The sequence below is a fragment of the Mobula birostris genome, chromosome 23, assembly GCF_030028105.1.
Source record: "Mobula birostris isolate sMobBir1 chromosome 23, sMobBir1.hap1, whole genome shotgun sequence".
NCBI lineage: Eukaryota > Metazoa > Chordata > Chondrichthyes > Myliobatiformes > Myliobatidae > Mobula > Mobula birostris.
This window is the reverse complement of record NC_092392.1, coordinates 56995143-57015940: the sequence shown is the minus strand read 5'-3', so window position 1 is coordinate 57015940 and position 20798 is coordinate 56995143. Positions and strand designations below refer to the sequence as shown.

The window sequence follows — 20798 nt, the reverse complement described above, 5'->3', positions numbered from 1 at the left end:
GACTGAGGTAGCCAAAGAGATTGTGGGGTCATTTGTAGTAGTCTTTCAAGAATCACTAGAATCTGGAATGGAAAATCAGCTTTGTCTCCATGGATTACAAATGCTAATGATGTTGGTGATAAGGGGCCCAAAACTGCTCACAATACTCCAAGAGTGGTCTTACTACTAATTAAATACGCAGTTCTCTAGTCAGCATCATCCCTCTTATATTAATAAACAAATTGTTCAAATGCAAAATGACGCATACTTTAGAATCATGCTCTGTACTTTGCCCCCCCTTTAGAAAATAGTGTATGCCTTTATTCCTTCTACCAAAGCTGAGCAGCTCTCCGTCTGATGATGGTGCGGCATTAAATGCAAACCAACATTCTGCCTGTGCCACACAGCTGTGGTATGTCACAGAATGAGCTCTCCCTACCAGGTCCACACAATTTCTGGGAGAGTTGAAATTATATAGATTGGCAGAAAAACCTGGAAAGTTCCTCTCCAAATCTCTTAGTTAATTGAATCTGGCTCAAGGGGCCAGTCTAGCTATCTTTGTACAAGGTGTCATAAAAGCCCAACTGTATCTTGTATGTACTAGTGGAAGACTTTTCCTTCCTGGCCTGAGAACAGAAACACATCCTGATACCCAATTTCATTGTAAACTTGCTTAACCTGTATTATTGTGCCTGAGACCTCACAGCAACTTTTAATTGAAGCACAAAGGCCTAGGACTTGATTGATGGTGATGCACACTTTGCATGCGCTACACAACAGAATAATCACTGAAGGCACTTCATGGTAAAGCAGATCATAAGGTCACTTTTCTTGTGAGAGAGAAGGGGAAAGAGACGAAAGGGTATGTGTGAGAAAGGAGAGGGGTAGAGCGTGTGTGAGAGTGTGTGAGTGTGTGTGTGTGAGAGAGAGATAAAAAGCAGGCATGTGTATGAGAAAGAGAGAGTGGGGGAGGAATTGAACCTGCTCTCTGTGTTCAGAGAGTAGTGTAGACCTTTAGCATGGGATGAATGCCTGCAAATACACTCCTTGCCTAAGTTGTAACTGGAGAGTCTGATCTGGAACAACTAGTAGGTGACAGATTCTGTGGGGGGGGGGGTCACACCACATAATGCACCCAGTGCCCTGTACTCTGCTCTGCTTTGGCCGAGCATTCATTTTGAACATTTTATTTTAGTCAGCTAAATACTCTAATTTCTGCAGATAAAGTAATCTAAAATAAATCAAATGTTTTGTAAAGAAAAATTCATTTGAAAGCATGGTGCCATGTTTTATAGTTTGATATACAGATAGCTACGGATGAATGTAAGAACTTCAAAAGCAGATGATGTTATTCAGCCCCTTGCCCCTAATCAATAATTGTCAAGTTTGCTGGAGAACAGTCCCAACTTCACTATGCAGAAATGTTTCCAAATCTTCCTGAAAAGACAGGCTTCAACCTTGACATCTCTGATCCCTAGTACTACCAATAAAACACTTTTCCTGTCTTGCTGCCTTCTCTTTCTCTTCCCAACCCCTCTCCTGTCCTCCACTCCTTATCCCTTCTCTTTATCTTTGGCCTCCCCTCTCTTTCTCCCTCCCTCCCCTCCTATACCCAATTTCTATATCTCTCTCATCTGCTCTCTCCTACCCAGTCACTCCGTCCAGCCCCTTGTATTCTTCCCTCCCTGCCATTCCCCACTCTCATCTCTTCAACTCCCTTTTCTCGCTCCATCCCCTCTGGTCTTCATCCCTTTATCTTCCCCATCTTCCACCCTCTTTCTCTCCTCACTTTCCTCTCAACCACTCGTCTTTCCTGCCTTCTTTCTCCCACTTCTCTTCTTCCCCTCTTTTTACTCCATCCATCCTCTCTCCCTCGCCCTCACCCTCTCCCTCCCGTCCTCCACTGTCACCCCTCCCCCTCCTTCCCTGTAACCCCTCTCCCTCCTCCCCTACCACCTCCCCTGTACTCCCTCCCCTCCTCTTGTACCCCCTCTTCTCCCCGTTCCCTCTCTCCCCCTCGTAGTCCCCTCCTCCCCGTAACCTCTTTCCTCCAACTCCCCTGTACCCCTCCCTCTCCTCCCGTACCCTGTACCCCTCTCCCCCACTCCACCGCACCCTCTCTCTTCTCCCCAACCCCCACCTTTCTTCCTCCTCCCTCGGCCGCAGCTCCCTGGAAACCGTCAACAAACGGTGCCTGCGGCCGGCTGGCGGCTCGGGAGCGGCGGAGCAGCGGCCGGAGAGTGGGTGAGGGTCAGGCCGGGGCGGGGAAAGAGTTGGGTCGGGTTGCTGCTCTCTTCTTTTGATCGACTCTCCCTGGACAGTCTGGTGGGGGGTGGGAGCGGATGGCGGGGTGTCCGCCCTAGCGGCAGGAAGATCTATGTGTACACAAATCCCACAGCGCAACTAAACCAAAACTTTCGAAAGGCTGGAATTCCTCTCGGTTTAATCGTTAACTTGATCTCCCGCTCACCCCGATGTTTCGAATGACACCGGTTCTCTGGGACCTGCAGTGTTTATCCGGCACTGGGGCTGTGCTGAGAGAGGCTGGTTCACCCTCACTCCCAGTGCGGTGGTGAGATCACTAGTCTGCAGAGAAACATGCCCACATCCCACGGAGACCACCAGAACTCAGGCCACAGAGGAAACCAGCACACACACCCACTGAGACCACCAGCCTACACTATCACACGGACAACCACCATTCCCCAATCCCACAGAGACCAGCAGCCCAGGGAGACCACCAGCATCTCCCAGTCCCACAGAGACCACCACTATTCTGCACTCCCACAGAGACCAGCAGCCCAGGGAGACCACCAGCATCTCCCAATCCCACAGAGACATCTGTGCCAGTGAAAAAATTGGAATTGTATTGGTGATCCCCAAGCAGGTTTGAGAGAACAAACCCAGAATTTGCTGTGTGGTGTTGGTATGTTGAAATACAGATAAAAAAATTGAATAACATGTTTCCCCAGGCAACAAGATGGCGGACAGTGGATCAAATAACCGGTTCTCTGAGAAAGCCCAGCTACAAGAATTGCAGGAGCGATTCTGTCAATATGTACAAAATATGAAATGCCTAACAGATCAGCTTGACATGGTAAAGTATGCCTTAGAATGACCTGGCAATTTGTTCTCTTTGCCTGCTCTCCCTGTGTTTGGAGCACTCTGAGATTGTGAAAAGCTCTGTGTAAATGCAAGATCTTGTAATCATTTGAAATGAGTTGACCCTCTTGGGCCAGAGTAACAAAATTAGCTGCAGAATCATAATTGTGAGGTCAGGCAGCATCCATGGAGGGGAATAAAGAGTTGACATTTCTTGGGCTGAGACCCTTCTGTTTATTCCTCTCTATAGATGCTTCCTGACATGTTGAGTTCCTCCAGTATTTGCCATGTATTGCTCTGGATTTACAGAATCGGCAGAATTTCTGGTACTTATGTATGTGAATTGAATGGTGTCCAGCCTCTCAATACTTTCAAGTCAGTCTTTCACACAATTGGGAGTGATAATACCAACAGAGAAGAAAGCCCATCAGCCCCTCCATCCTGTTCTAAACAGGCAATGGCCAGTCTACAGTCTTTCCACAATTTCATGTTTGATAGAAGATCGTGGCGGGGAGCTAAACGTTCAAGGATACACATCCTATCAAAAAGACAGGCAGGTTGGCAGAGGTATTGTGGTGGGTCTCTTGGTAAAAAAAAATGAAATCAAATGCTTAGAAAGAGGCGACATAGGATTAGATGTAGATTCCTTGTGGGTAGAGTTAAGAAACTGCAAGGGTAAAATGATCCTGATGAGAGTTACATAAAGGCCTCCCAATAGTGGCCAAGACATGGGCTACAAGTTACAGCAGGAGATAGAAAAGGCATGTAAAAAGGGCAATGGTCATGGGGGATCTTAACATGCAGGCAGATTGGGAAAATCAGGTTGGTAAGGAACTTGTAGAATGCTCATGAGATGGCATTTTAGAACATCTTATGGTCGAGCCAATGAAGAAAAAGGCGATTCTGGATTTGGGGTTGCCCAATGAAACAGATTTGATTAGGGAGCTTAAGGTAAGGAAACCCTTGGGAGACAGTGATCATCCACAATTTGAGCGGAAGAAGCTAAATTCAGATGTATTGGTGTCACGTTTGAGTAAAGGTAACTACAGAGACAAGAAATTGAAGCTGGCCAAAGTTGTTTGGAAGGGGAGCAGAGATGACAATAGTGCAGCAATAGCTGGTGTTTCTGGGAGCAGTTTGGAAGGCACTAGATAGATACATCCCAAAGAAGGAGCATTCTAAAGGGAGGATATGGCAACAGTGGCTGGCAAGGCAAGTCAAAGACAGCATAAGAGCAAAAGATATATATATCAAACATTAGTGAAAAGGCAACTAAAAAAACAATATGGAAAGAAAAGATGAAATATGAAGGTAAACAAACCAATAATATAAAAGAGGATACCAAAAGATTTTTTTCAGAAATATAAAGAGTAAAAGAGAAACAAAAGTGGACATTGCACCATTAGAAAATAGTGCAGGAGAGGAACAAAAGAAGTGCCATACAAACTGAGTAAATATTTTGTACCTATCTTCATTCTGGAAGACACCAGCAGCATGCCAGAAATGCAAAAGAGTCATGAGGCAGAAGTGAATGCAGTCACTATTACAAAGGAGGAGGTGCTTGGGAAAGGTCTGAAGGTAGACAAGTCTGGACCAGATGGAATACAGCCCAAGGTTCTGAAAGAGGCAGCTGAAGAGATAATGAAGACATTTGCAATGATCTTTCAAGAATCACTTAGACTGGAAAATTACACATATCATTCCACTGTTTGAGAAAGGAGGGAGGTTAAAGACAGGAAATTATAGGCCAGTTATCCTGATTCAGTGGTTGATAAGATGCTAGAGTCCATTATTAAGAATGAGATTTCGGGTTATTTTGAAGGACAGGATAAAATTGGCTGAAGCCAATATGGTTTCCTTAAGGGGAGATCTTACCGGACAGATCTGTTGGAATTATTTGAGGAAGTAACAGGTAGGACAAAGGGTCTGTGTGTGTTCTTTACTTGGATTTTCAGAAGCTCTTTGACAAGGAGCCGTAAATAAGGCTGTTAAACAAGATAAGAGCTCATAGTATTACAGGAAAGACACCAGCATGTATAGAAGATTGGCTCACTGGCAGAGGCAAAGTGTGGAAATTAAGTGGGGCTTTTCTGATTGACTGCCCGCGACTAGTGGTCCTTGATTAAGGGTTTAAATGTTATGGAAGTAGGCAGGAGAATGGGGGAGAAAGGGAAAATAAATCAGCCATGATTGAATGATGGAGCAAACACGATGAGCAGAATTACCTAATTCTGTTCCTAGGCCTTATGGTCTTTTTCTTATAGAACAGGGCTTCCCATCATTTCTTATGCCATGGACCTCTATCATTAACCGAGGGGTCCATGGACCCCAGTTTGAAAACCACTGCGATAGAAGTTATTACCTTAGTTAACAGAAGTTTGAAAGTTCATCGTTGACCTGGCATCACTTGCTGTTTGTGGAAAAGACTTCCAAATTTTTACCACTTTTTCCATCAGGAAGTGTTTCTAAATTTTAAGTTGAGAGCCCTGTCTCCTTAGTTTCTTCTACCTTCAGGATATCTAGTACGTTCAGCCAGAGGGTGGTGGATAAATGGAACGAGCTGTCAGAGGAAGTGGTAGAGGCTGGTAAAATTACACTGTATAAATGATATTTGGACAGCTACGTAGATAGGAAAGGTTTGGAGGGATATGGGTCAAATGTGGACAAATGGGTATAGTGCAAAAAGGCAACCCTGTTGACATGGACAAGTTTTGCTGAAGGGCCTGTTTCCCTGTAGAAAAGCTCTGCAGCTATGATTTTATTTGCTTACCCCAATGTCTTGAAAACTCGGTTGAAATCACTCTAACTTTCTAAATATCAGGGAATTTAGGGATAAAATGAAAACTCTAACATTACGTCAGCTGTATATCAGGGGACAGCATTTTGCTGTAGGCTCAGGGTTTGTAGGTTCAAATTCATGGGCACTCTACAGAGCTAAGGGAATACGACATAACTGTGGGTGTATTTTGGATGCGGTATGGGCCCAAATTCTCCTCTCAAAGAGACGCCAAAGATCCCATAGCATTCCAAAGAGTGAGGAATTCTCTCTGGTGTCCTAGCCAACCTTTATTTAACTGGAACACCGGTGTTCACAGAAGCTCGCTATACTCAAATTGATCACTACGTGACAACAGTATTCCTAAAGAACATTATTTCCACAAAGTACTTTGGGCTCACTAAGGCAATGACTGAAGCAATGTAAGTGTTTACTTTCCTTGAAACACTATGAAGCTAATTCCTGGGGTGAGAGGATTTTCCTATCAAAAGAGCCCAAACAAGTTGTGTCTATATTCTTTGGAGTTTAGAATAATGTGGGGTAATTTACCAAGACATGTAGGATACTGGGTCATGTGTAAGAGAAGGTGGATGTTGAGATGTTTTTATCAGTGAGACAGTCTCAAACAAGGGGATGGAGTTACAAAATGAGGGGATGGTCATTTAAAACTGAGATGTGTAGAATTTCTTTTGGTTTTGCACAGTGTCTGGAATTCTCCACGCTAGAGGCTAGATCATTTGAAATGTTCAAAGCAGAGATAGATAGGGTTTTGAAAGAGCGTGATTTGACACAGAGGAGAAGTTAATGCCAGGTGTACATGAACCATGATTGTATTGAATGCTGGGACAGGATAGAAGGGCCAAATGGTCTACTGCTGCTTGGATTTTCCTACTTCCTTATGTTCTACAAAGAGGCAGTAAAATGGGAAAGGAAAGGAAATGTATTGCTGAGAATCCAACTACAATTTAATCTCCAAGGTTATGTGGTATTTTATGAATGTGGTTTAAATACGTCATTGTGTGTGAGGGAGGATGATGGAGCAGAGGAGGGTGTTTGTTGTGCATTTTCTAATTACCCTGGAGCTGACTAGCTATTTCACAGGGCCTCATTGCTCTAATTCTGGAGATACATGTAGGCCAATTCCCTTCCATAAAAAACATTAGTGAACTATACTTTTATAACAAGAAAACTAGAAGCATAGAAATGTACAGCACAATATAGGCCCTCCCACCCACAATGCTGTGCCAAACATGTACTTACTTTAGAAATTACTCTGGGTTACCAATAGCCCTCTATTTTTCTAAGCTCTATGTACCTATCCAGGAGTCTCTTAAAAGACCCTATTGTATCTGCCTCCACCACCGCCACCGGCAGCCCATTCTACGCACTCACCACTCTCTGTGTAAAAAACTTACCCCTGATATCTCCTTAAAACTGTGTCCTCTCATGTTAGCCATTTCAGCCCTGGGAAAAAGCCTCTTACTATCCACACGATCAATGCCTCTCATCATCTTATATACCTCTATCAGGTCACCTCTCATCTTCTATTGCTCCAAGGAGAAAAGGCCAAGTTAACTCAACCTATTCTCATAAGGCATGCTCACCAATCCAGGCAACATCATCGTAAAACTCCTCTGCACCCTTTCTATAGTTCCCACATCCTTCCTGTAGTGAGGTGACCAAAATTAAGCACAATACTCCAAGTCGAGTCTGACCAGGGCCCTATATAGCTGTAACATTACCTCTCGGCTCTTGAATTCTGTCCCATGGTTGATGAAGGCCAATGCACCGTATACCTTCTTAACCACAGAGTCAACCTGTGCAGCAGCTTTGAGTGTCCTATGGACTCAGACACCAAGATCCCTCTGATTCTCCAAACTGCCAAGAGACTTACCATTAATACTATATTCTGCCATCATATTTGACCTACCAAAATGAACCACCTCACACTTATCTGGGTTGAACTCCATCTGCCACTTCTCAGCCCAGTTTTGCATCCTATCAAAGTCTCTCTATAGACTCTGACAGCCCTCCACACTATCCACAACACCCCCAACCTTTGTGCCATCAGCAGATTTACTAACCCATCCCTCCACTTCATCATCCAGGTCATTTATAAAACTTACGAAGAGTAGGGATCCCAGAACAGATCCCTGAGGCACACCACTGGTCACCATTCTCCATGCAGAATATGACCCGTCTACAACCACTCTGCCTTCTGTGGGCAAGCCAGTTCTGGATCAACAAAGCAAGGTCCCCTTGGATCCCATGGCTCCTTACTTTCTCAATAAGCCTTGCATGTGGTACCTTATCAAATGCCTTGCTGAAATCCATATACACTACATCTACTACTCTACCTTCATCAATGTGTTTAGTCACATCCTCAAAAATTTCAATCAGGCTCATAAGGCATGACTTGCCTTTGATAAAGCCATGCTGACTATTCCTAATCATATTATGCCTCTTCAAATGTTCATAAATCTTGCCTCTCAGGATCCTTTCCATCAACTTACCAACCACTAAAGTAAGACTCACTGGTCTATAATTTCCTGGACTATCTCTACTCCCTTTCTTGAACAAGGGAACAACATCTGCAACTCTCCAAACCTCCGGAACCTCCCCCGTCCCCATTGGTGATGCAAAGATAATTGCCAGAGGCTCAGCAGTCTCCTCCCTCGCCTCCCACAGTAACCTGGGGTATATCTCATCCGGTCCCAGCGACTTATCTGACTTGATGCTTTCCAAAAGCTCCAGCACATCTTCTTTCTTAATGACTATATGCTCAAGCTTTTCAATCCACTGTAAGTCATCCCAAGGTCCTTTTCCATAGTGAATACTGAAGCAAAGTACTCATTAAGTACCTCTGCTACCTCCTCTGGTTCCATACACACTTTTCCATTGTCACACTTGATAGGTCCTATTTTCTCACGTCTTATCCTCTTGCTCTTCACATACTTGTAGAATGTCTTGGGGTTTTCTTTAATCCTGCTCACCAAGGCCTTCCCATGGCCCCTTCTGGCTTTCCTAATTTCATTCTTAAGCTCCTTCCTGCTAGTCTTATAATCTTCTAGATCTCTATCATTACCTATTTTTTTAAATCTTTTCTTTTGTTCTTGACTAGATTTTCTTCTTGACTAGCCTTTGTTCCAGTACCCTACCATCCTTTCCCTTTCTCATTGGAATGTGCCTGTGCAGAATGCCACGCAAATATCCCTTGAACATTTGCCACATTTCTGCCATACATTTCTCTGAGAACATCTGCTCCTAATTTATGCTTCCAAGTTCCTGCCTGATAGCTTCATATTTCCCCTTACTCCAATTAAATGTTTCCCTAATTTGTCTGTTCCTATCTCTCTCCAATGCTATGGTAAAGGAGATAGAATTATGATCACTATCTCCAAAATGCTCTCTCACTGAGAGACCTGACACCTGATCAGGTTAATTTCCTAATACCAGATCAAGTACAGCCTCTCCTCTTGTAGGCAAACCTACATATTGTGTCAGGAAACCTTCCTGAACATACCTAATGAACTCCACCCCATCTAAAACCGTCGCTCTAGAGAGATGCCAATCAATATTGGGGAAATTAAAATCCCCCATCACGGCAACCTTGTTATCACTGTACCATTCCAGAATCTGTCTCCCTATCTGCTCCTCAATGTTTCTGTTACTATTGGGTGGTCTATAAAAAACACCCAGTAGAGTTACTGACCCCTTCCTGTTTCTAACTTCCATCCACAGAGACTCCATAGACAATCCCTCCATGTCTTCCTCCTTTTCTGCAGCTGTGACACTGTCTCTGATCAACAGTGCCTTCCCCCGGCCCCCCCCCCATCCTTTCTGAAACATCTAAAGCTTGGCACTCTAAGTCTCTGTAATGGCCACATCATAGTTCCAAGTACTGATCCACACTCTAAGCTAATCCATTTTGTTCATGATGCTTCTTGCATTAAGATAGACACAATCTCAAACCATCAGTCTGAGTGCATCCCTTCTCTATCATCTGCCTATCCTCCCTCTCCCACTATCTCCAAGCTTTCTCTATTTGTGAGCCAACCGCCTCTTCCTCCGTCTCTTCAGTTCGGTTCCCAACTCCCAGCAATTCTAGTTTGAACTCTCCCCAATAGCCCTAGCAAACCTCCCTACCAGAATATTGGTCTCCCTCAGATTCAAGTGCAACCCATCCTTTTTGTACAGGTCACTCCTGCCTCAAAAGAGTTCCCAATAATCCAGAAATCTGAATCCCAGCCCCCTGCTCCAAACCCTCAGCCACGCATTTATCCTCCACCTCACTCTATTCCTATACTCACTGTCACGTGGCACAGGCAGTAATCCCGATATTATTACCTTTGAGGTTCTGCTTTTCAATTTCCTCCCTAACTCCCTGTAGTCTGTTTTCAGGACCTCCTCCCTTTTCCTACCTATGTTGTTGGTACCAAAACGTACCACGGCCTCTGGCTGTTCACCTTCCCACTTCAGGATATTGTGGATGCGATCAGAAACATTGTGGACCCTGACACCTGGGAGGCAAATTACCATCTGTGTTTCTTTCCTGTGTCCACAGAATTGCCTGTCTGACCCCCTATCTATAGGGTCCCCTATCACTGCTGCCATCCTCTTCCTTTCCCTACCCTCTGGCATGGCCACTGTTGCTTCCCCCAGGTCGGTCCCCCCCCCCCCCCAACAGTACTCAAGTAGGAATACTTATTGTTAAGGGGGATAGCCTCTTAGGGGTACTCTCTAGTATGTAACTCTTTCCCTTCCCTCTCCTGACTGTTACCCGCTCATCTGTCACCTGAGGCCCCAGTGTGACTACTTGCCTATAGCTCCTATCTATCACCTCCTCACTTTCCCTGATCAGACGAAGGTCATTGAGCTGCACCTCCAGATCCCTAACGCGGTCCCTATGTAGCTGCAGCTCGACGCACCTGGCGCAAGTGTGGCTGTCTGGGAGGCTGGGAATCTGCTGGGCATCCCACATCTTACACCCAGTACAAAACACCGGCCTCACAGACATACTTCCTATACCTATTCTTCACAGGTAACTTACCTCGCCTCAACCTGTTATTGCCGAAGCTCCATTGTGCCAAAGTCCCTCTACTCTGTCGCCTGCTCTGTAAAGCTGTATTCTTTTTAGATTCTTCCCACTGATCTAACTCGCTGACTTCTACATATCTGCACTGTTGTGCCTCGATCAAACCGCTGAAGAAAAAATTTCCTCCTTTTAAATTCTTCCTGTCAGTCTAACTTGCTGGCATCCACGCGCCTTATGTAGTCGTGCCTGGATCACTAGTTCAGTTAAAGAGTGCATTCCTATAAAAATGAGAGTTATTAATCTTGTGTTTTACTTATAAAAGGGGCAGTACGGTGGTGTAACGGATGAGGCTTCTGCCTCACAGCACCAGAGCCCCAGCGTCAATCCTTGGGTGATGTTTGTTTGGGGTTTCCAATTATCCCCGTTACTGCTAGGGTTTCCTTTGGGTGCTCTGGTTTCCTTCCGAACCCTAAAGACGTGTGCGTCGGGATGTTAACTAGGAATTATAAATTGCGTCTGGTGTGTAGGTGGGTAATAGAATCTGGTTGCTGGGAATGAAATAGGATTGGTGTGGGTTTTGTATTAATGGGTGTCTGAGAATCAGAGCAGATTCAATGGGCAGAAAGACCATTTTCACTGCAATATGACTCTATGACTCTGTAACACTGTAAGGAGGCTATTTGGTACTTTATGGGTCAGAGCGGATCAAGTCCATCAGTCAAGTTCTTGCTCTCCTTATTTTCCAGCATTCCTGTGATGATATATTTTCACTTACCTGACCATCAAATCCCCTTGGTTCTTTATTGTCATTAACCTACACTAAGGTCATTGGGAGTGGCCTGTTCACCTACCAGCTCACAAATCTTTGGGAAGTAGGAGGACACTGGTGTAACCGGATGAAACCCCTACGGTCACAGGGAGAATGTATAGATTTCTCACAGCTATGAACAGGACTCAGGGTTGAACCCAGTCACTGAGGCTATGAGGCAGCAGCTCTACTCAATGTGGGACTGTGCCCTTAAGCACAGTGTATGTTTGCGGCTAGGTTAGAGTTTAGGGACAGGGATGTGGAGGAGTTAGAAGTCAGGCCAGAGTCTAGATCTCTGGCCATGCTCTGCAGTGACATGGACGGGTGATGGAGAACATCAGTGGATGTCGGGCTATCTTTCAAGCACAGTGTATGCTTGTGGTGAGATCAGAGTTCAGGAACCGGGATGTGGAGGAGTTAGAAGCCAGGTCAGAGAAGCCAACCTCTGCTTCGTGTTCTGCATTCGAAGGCCAGTGACATGGACAGGTGATGAAGGACATTTGGAGACTCGGCAGTCACTCCACACTTGAAGGCTAGTGGCATGGCTGTGTGATGAAGGACATCCATGGATGTTGGACTATTCCAGCTTGGTGGGTCCTGGGATCAGAAGTCCGTGCAAGCAGGAGGCTTGAGGGCCGGTGAATCAGAAAGCCTGGAGTTCGTGGCCTGTAGATCAGTCCTGTCATCAGCCAGTCCAGGGTCAATACTGAAAATCAAAGCCTGCAGATTTGAAGTCTGGTTGTCAAAGACCGATGGCTGAAGCCTGTAGACTGGAAGCTCAGAGGCTGGTCCTGGGGTTGGAGAACTGACCGTATGGGTGGGTGGGAAGTAGGGAGACGGGCTTTGTTTTTTCTGTTTTGTTGCGTTCTGTGTTGTTCTGCTGAACACGGTGGGCAGGCTATGTTGGCGCTGGAATGTGTGGCAACACTTTGGGCTGCCCCCAGCACGTCCTGAGGTGTGTTGGTCATTATCACACCTGAATCATGCATTTCACTGTACGTTTCGATGTGCATGTAATAAAAACATGAATTTGAATCTGGATAAGGTGAAAATATTCTGTTGCCTTATAGTCTAAATCTAACTGATGGGATTTTTCATACTATTGCTGTCCGATACAGAGGAATCCATTCCTGGTGATGTGCTTGGTAAGACCTACAACACATGTCAATCCAAGTTCAGAAGGGTGTCAAAAAGACATTCAATAGAGAATTGGATAGGGTTCAGGGAAGTTAATTTAATACCCTTGTCAGTGCACTGACCTTTCAACCATTTTTAATAATGCTGTTTACTTTGAAAGTACATCTTGATATTTCTTTATTATGCATACTTTATTCCATTTCCGTCTGATAGACCTTTATCTTTGTGAGCTTCTTTTTTATTGATATTTACATTTTTTATATAATTCTTTTTTTTAATTGTTGAATGTTGTTTGTTTGTTGCATGTCGTGCCCTGACCAACACACCACAGCAAATTCCTACCACATGTAAATGTATACGGTGAATAAAGTTGATTCTTGAAAGACTGAGGGAATGGAAGTGATAAAACTCCTCTGGACATTATAGGATGAATAGATGAATGACGTTACCTGTGTTACCGAGGGTATACTTCCTCATGGCTCCACATAATGGTTGAGGAAGATTTACTGGGAAGAGAAAACAAAAGAGGAGCATGAGGAGGAGGGTGTGAGGAAGGGAAGAATATAAGGGAAGAGGAGGAGATGTAGGGTCAGGAGGAAGTTATAGAAACATAGAAACGTAGAAAATAGGTGCAGGAGTAGGCCATTTGGCCCTTCGAGCCTGCACCGCCATTTATTATGATCATGGCTGATCATCCAACTCAGAACACCGCCCCAGCCTTCCCTCCATACCCCCTGACCCCCGTAGCCACAAGGGCCATATCTAACTCCCTCTTAAATATAGCCAATGAACTGGCCTCAACTGTTTCCTGTGGCAGAGAATTCCACAGATTCACCACTCTCTGTGTGAAGAAGTTTTTCCTAATCTCGGTCCTAAAAGGCTTCCCCTCTATCCTCAAACTGTGACCCCTCGTTCTGGACTTCCCCAACATCGGGAACAATCTTCCTGCATCTAGCCTGTCCAATCCCTTTAGGATCTTATACGTTTCAATCAGATCCCCCCTCAATTTTCTAAATTCCAACAAGTACAAGCCCAGTTCATCCAGTCTTTCTTCATATGAAAGTCCTGCCATCCCAGGAATCAATCTGGTGAACCTTCTTTGTACTCCCTCTATGGCAAGGATGTCTTTCCTCAGATTAGGGGACCAAAACTGCACACAATACTCCAGGTGTGGTCTCACCAAGGCCTTGTACAACTGCAGTAGTACCTCCCTGCTCCTGTACTCGAATCCTCTCACTATAAATGCCAGCATACCATTCGCCTTTTTCACCGCCTGCTGTACCTGCATGCCCACTTTCAATGACTGGTGTACAATGACACCCAGGTCTCATTGCACCTCCCCTTTTCCTAATCGGCCACTATTCAGATAATAATCTGTTTTCCTATTTTTGCCAGCAAAGTGGATAACTTCACATTTATCCACATTAAATTGCATCTGCCATGAATTTGCCCACTCACCCAACCTATCCAAGTCACTCTGCATCCTCTTAGCATCCTCCTCACAGCTAACACTGCCACCCAGCTTCGTGTCATCCGCAAACTTGGAGATGCTGCATTTAATTCCCTCATCCAAGTCATTAATATATATTGTAAACAACTGGGGTCCCAGCACTGAGCCTTGCGGTACCCCACTAGTCACCGCCTGCCATTCTGAAAAGGTCCCGTTTATTCCCACTCTTTGCTTCCTATCTGCTAACCAACTCTCCACCCACACCAATACCTTACCCCCAATACCGTGTGCTTTAAGTTTGCACACTAATCTCCTGTGTGGGACCTTGTCAAAAGCCTTCTGAAAATCCAAATATACCACATCCACTGGTTCTCCCCTATCCACTCTACTAGTTACATCCTCAAAAAATTCTATGAGATTCGTCAGACATGATTTTCCTTTCACAAATCCATGCTGACTTTGTCTGATCATTTCACCGCTTTCCAAATGTGCTGTTATCACATCCTTGATAACTGACTCCAGCAGTTTCCCCACCACCGACGTTAGGCTAACCGGTCTATAATTCCCCGGTTTCTCTCTCTCTCCTTTTTTAAAAAGTGGAGTTACATTAGCCACCCTCCAATCCTCAGGAACTAGTCCAGAATCTAACGAGTTTTGAAAAATTATCACTAATGCATCCACTATTTCTTGGGCTACTTCCTTAAGCACCCTGGGATGCAGACCATCTGGCCCTGGGGATTTATCTGCCTTCAATCCCTTCAATTTACCTAACACCACTTCCCTACTAACATGTATTTCGCTCAGTTCCTCCATCTCACTGGACCCTCTGTCCCCTACTATTTCTGGAAGATTATTTATGTCCTCCTTAGTGAAGACAGAACCAAAGTAATTATTCAATTGGTCTGCCATGTCCTTGCTCCCCATAATCAATTCACCTGTTTCTGTCTGCAGGGGACCTACATTGGATACTATGGTGGAGGTGGACTGAGAGGAATTTGTGATATGCTGAAGGAGCAGTAGGATTATATAGATCAGGATATGATATGGATGATCGGTAGGAATTGAGGATGTGCTAAAATAACAAGGGGATATAATGAGCAGAGTAATACTGTAGAAATAGGAGGATATGAAGGAGGTGAGAAAGGGAGAAGGAGGTGGAAAATATAGGCCCTCTGTTACAGAGAATAACTCCATTCTTCCCAGTAGTTTAATGCTGGCTCTTTCGAGAGCAGTCTTATCTGTTCCATTTCCTAGCTCTTTTTACTTGGCTGCTGGTGGTGTAGCAGTTAGTGTAACACTTTACAACACTAGTGACCTGAGTTCAATTCACACTTCTGTCTGTAAGGAGTTTGTACATTTTCCCTGTGACCGCATGGGCTTCCTCCCACATTCCAAGTCATTGTAAGACGTATGGTTCATGAAGGGTTAAAGAGTTGTAGGGGTGCTATATTGGCACTATAAGCATGACAACACTTACAGACTGTCCCCAGTACATCCTCGGACTGTGTTCGTCCCAAATGATGCATTTCATTGTATGTTTCAATGTTTTGATGTACATGTGACAAATAAAGATAATCTTTTTCTATTTTCCACGCAGCATTCTAAACAAATTTCTCTTAACCCTATCCAATTCTGTATTGAAAGTCCTACTGACCGGGTTTCCAGAACCTTACTGCAGTGAGCTCCTGGTCACAATTCCTCTTTCCATGCAGGAAGTTCCTCATGACATTCTACCCTAAACCATTTACTCATCACCTGAAATTGTCCCCTGGTCTCTGAACCAACCACTAATGGGAGTAATTTTTCTTGTGATCTTGCCCACCATTTTTATATCTTGTCATTGCTCAAGGAAAATGATCCCTTCTTCTTCAGTCGAACCCTGGAGTTGAAATCCATCATCTCTAGAAATGTCCCAGCAAAATTTTCTTCATGGTTTCTGCAGAGTTAGCATCCTTTCTAAAACTTGGTGACCCCAAATGTGGTTTGGGCTAACCAGTGCTCTATAAAACTTCAGTATAGCTCAGAGTAACATACAAAATGCTAGAGGAACTCAGCAGGTTAGACAACGTCTATGGAAAGGAATAAACAATCGAGTCAAGATCCCTGAAACATTGATTGTTTATTCCTCTCCTTAGATGCTGCCTGACCTGCTGAGTTCATAGTAATAGTAATAGTCATACTTTATTGATCCCAGGGGGAAATTGGTTAACCTGCAGTTCCACCTGCATTTTGTATGTATTACTACAGATTTTCAGCATCTGCAGAGCATCTTGTGTTTACATCTTCAATACAACTTCTGTGCCTTTGTCTTTGAATTTCAAAGTGACATGCAGGTCATTCTCTCTACGTGGCCTGATATTCATGTTCCTTTGGAGACTTTAGACTTTAGACTTTATTGTCTTCCTGAATTCTTTCTGCCAAAATGTATTACTACATATTTATTTGTATTAAAATTCAATCTACCATATTGTTAATCAAACTGGTAGTCTGCCTATGCTCATTTGTAATCTATTTCTACCCCTCTCCAGGTGTTGTGTTTTACTGTAAGTAGTTTACAAAATGTTACCCTGCACGCCCATGCCCTTGTCATTAATAGGTACATGTAAAATAACAATGGTGCATGCCCAAATAGTCCTAATTTCTTACATTTGCACAAATGTCTCTAAACCCCATCACTCCATGTACTTTTCCAAGTGCTTCTTGAATGATACTGTTGTACTTACCTCAACCATTTCTGGTAGCTCATTCCAACCTCTCTATGAAAAAGTTGCCCTTCAGGTCCCTTTTAAATCTTTCCCCTCTCTCCTTAAATCTATGCCCCCTGGTTTTGGGCTCCCCTAGCCTAGGGAAAAGACTGTTACCATCCACCTTATCTATGCCTTGCTGAAAGACTTGCTGAAGTCCAAATAGACAACATCCACCACCCTGCCATCATCTAACTTTTAGGCTACTTCTTCAGAAAAACTCTGAGGTTCACCAAGCACAATTTCTATGCACAAGGTCATGGAGACTTCTCCTTCTTGGACTTCATCTATCCAAATGCTGGTAGATAGATAGATAGGTACTTTATTGATCCCAAAGGAAATTACAGTGTCACAGTAGCATTACAAGTGCACAGATATAAATATTAGAAGAGAAGTAGAAAGAATAAAAAATAAGTTACCACAAACAGTCCACAGGAGGGGGTCATCACTTCCCCAGCTGTAGATTGACTCATTATAGAGTCTAATAGTCGAGGGTAAGAATGACCTATATAGCACTCTTTGGAGCAGCTCAGTTGTCTTCGTCTATTGCTGAAATTGCTCCTCTGTTTAGCCAAGGTGGCATGCAGAGAGTGAGAAACATTGTCCAGAGTTGCCAGGATTTTCCATAGGGTCCTTTGTTCTACCACAGCCTCCAGTGTGTCCAGTTTGACCCCTATAAACAGAGCCAGTCTTTCTAATCAGTTTATTGAGCCTGTTGGCATCACCCATGTTGATGTCATTGCCCCAGCATACCACCATATTAGAAGATTATACTGGCAACAACAGATTGAGAACATATGAAGGAAAGGCCTGCATTCCCCAAAGGATCTCAGTCTCCTCAGGAAGTAGAGGTGACTCTGGTGCTTCTTGTACACAGCCTCTGTGTTGGTGCTCCACTCAAGTCTGTCATCCAGGTGCATCCCCAGGTACTTGTAGGTCCTCGCCATCAGTAGTAACAGGGAGCAGTGCAGTCTCAGTCTTCCTAAAGTTCATCATCATCTGCTTTATCTTACTGATGTTGAGCTGCAGATGATTTAACTTGCACCATTTGACACAAGAGTGGGAATAAACGGGACCTTTTCAGAATGGCAGGCGGTGACTAGTGGGGTACCGCAAGGCTCAGTGTTGGGACCCCAGTTGTTTACAATATATATTAATGACTTGGATGAGGGAATTAAATGCAGCATCTCCAAGTTTGCGGATGACACGAAGCTGGGCGGCAGTGTTAGCTGTGAGGAGGATGCTAGGAGGATGCAGGGTGACTTGGATAGGTTGGGTGAGTGGGCAAATTCATGGCAGATGCAATTTAATGTGGATAAATGTGAAGTTATCCACTTTGCTGGCAAAAATAGGAAAACAGATTATTATCTGAATGGTGGCCGATTAGGAAAAGGGGAGGTGCAACGAGACCTGGGTGTCATTATACACCAGTCATTGAAAGTGGGCATGCAGGTACAGCAGGCGGTGAAAAAGGCGAATGGTATGCTGGCATTTATAGCGAGAGGATTCGAGTACAGAAGCAGGGAGGTACTACTGCAGTTGTACAAGGCCTTGGTGAGACCACACCTGGAGTATTGTGTGCAGTTTTGGTCCCCTAATCTGAGGAAAGACATCCTTGCCATAGAGGGAGTACAAAGAAGGTTCACCAGATTGATTCCTGGGATGGCAGGACTTTCATATGAAGAAAGACTGGATGAACTGGGCTTGTACTCATTGGAATTTAGAAGATTGAGGGGGGGATCTGATTGAAACATATAAGATCCTAAAGGGATTGGACAGGCTAGATGCAGGAAGATTGTTCCCGATGTTGGGGAAGTCCAGAACGAGGGGCCACAGTTTGAGGATAGCGGGGAAGCCTTTTAGGACCGAGATTAGGAAAAACTTCTTCACACAGAGAGTGGTGAATCTGTGGAATTCTCTGCCACAGGAAACAGTTGAGGCCAGTTCATTGGCTATATTTAAGAGGGAGTTAGATATGGCCCTTGTGGCTACGGGGGTCAGGGGGTATGGAGGGAAGGCTGGGGCGGTGTTCTGAGTTGGATGATCAGCCATGATCATAATAAATGGCGATGCAGGCTCGAAGGGCCGAATGGCCTACTCCTGCACCTATTTTCTATGTTTCTATGTTTCTACAAGTCCTCTACCAGGGTCCTGTATTCATCCTCCCTTTGTACACCCAACTATTGCTGAGTCATCAGAGAACTTCTGCAGATGACATGACTCAGTGTTATACTGTATCTAAAATCTGAGGTATACAGGGTGAACAGAGAAAGAGCCAATACAGTCCACTGTGGGGCCCCAGTGCTGCTTATGGCCCTGTGTGACACACAGATCTGAAACCACACAAATTGATCTGTCAGTCAGGTAGTCCATTATTCAGGATACAATGGAAGTGTCATTCTGCTTTGAACGGAGCTTTTCTCCCAGCAATGAGGGCCGTATGGCATTGAGGACACTTGGGAAATCAAAAAACATCATCCTCACAATGCTGCCCTGCTTATCCAAATGGGCATAGACTCTGTTCAGCAGGTAGATGACAGCATCGTCGACTCCAATGTGCTTCTGGTAGGGAAGCTGCAGGGGATCGAGGGCTAACCTGACCAGGGGTCAGAGGTGAGCCAGGACTAGCCTCTCTAGGGTCTTCATGACTTGTAAGGTCAGGGCCACTGGACGGTAGTCACTCAAGACTTTTGGTTGGCATTTCTTGGGTACAGGGTCCACACATGTTGGGACCTGTTCCAGGCTGAGAGTCAGATTGAAAATGCTGTGGAGAACTCCACACAGCTGCTCAGCCCAATCCTTCAGGACCTTGGGGTTCACACCATTTGATCCCAGTGCTTTATTGTGTCTGAGTTTCCCCAGAGCCCTCCTCACCTGCTCAGTCCATGATGACTGAGGAGTTGGTGGAAGACGGGGGGCAGGGGGAGGTGAAGATCGGGACGATGTCAGTTGCTATGTGGAGGTGTGGATGATAGGTGCAGGGGAAGGAAGGGATGTAGACAGTGGTAGCCTGTGTCGTTCATCCATGTGTTGAACTGGAGGGGGGAGGGCAGGAGGTGTTGGCGCTGAGGGAGCATTTGGTGCCTTGGCACGTCGACTGGTGTGCTGAGGGGGTGTAAACATGAGGGAAATTGTCAAACCTATTGAAGAATTGGTTTAACTCATTAGCCCATTCACGGCTGCATTCTGAGGCTCTACACTACAGTTAGGCTGATCGAAGCCAGTGATGTTCTTCATGCCTCTCCACACCTCCTGTGTGCTACTCTGCCCAAACTTGCTTTCCAGCTCTCTCCTGTATTCTTCTTTAGCCACCTTGATCTTCTCCTTTAGCTCCCTCTGCACATGATTGAATTCCTCTTTATGTGGTTGAGAAGAGCCTTCAGGTCACTGGTTTGTTGTTACGGAAGCAGCAGACAGTCCTTGATGGTATTACAGTGTCCACACAGAAGCTGATGTGGCCAGTGATGCAATCAGTAAGTCCACTAATGTCTTCCCTATAAGGTTCACAAAGCACATTCCAGTCAGTAACCTCCTGGTAGATCCTGTCCCTCCAGTAACTTCCCCACTACTGATGTCAGACTGACCAGCCTGTAGTTCCTTGGCTTGTCCTTGCTACCCTTCTTAAACAACGGAAGCCATCTTCCAGACTTTGGGAATGTCACCAGTGGCTAACGATGAAGCTCATGAAAATAATTATTGTCACATGTCTCTTGGTACACGTGATAATAATTAATCAATACAGTTATAATACAGGGACACCGCTACCT

At 44.8% G+C, this 20798-nt stretch overlaps 1 protein-coding gene across 1 annotated transcript in view; it reads left to right on the top strand.

Annotated features, from left to right (window-relative positions):
* Positions 1-2149: 2149 nt before the first annotated feature.
* The window catches only part of LOC140186956 (uncharacterized), a 194278-nt gene continuing 175629 nt past the window's right edge, over positions 2150-20798 (top strand). The window contains exons 1-2 of the mRNA XM_072241814.1: positions 2150-2223; positions 2952-3076. Coding sequence (XP_072097915.1) covers positions 2960-3076 — 117 coding nt within the window. The 5' untranslated portion in view covers positions 2150-2223; positions 2952-2959. The remainder of the gene's footprint in view (positions 2224-2951; positions 3077-20798) is intronic.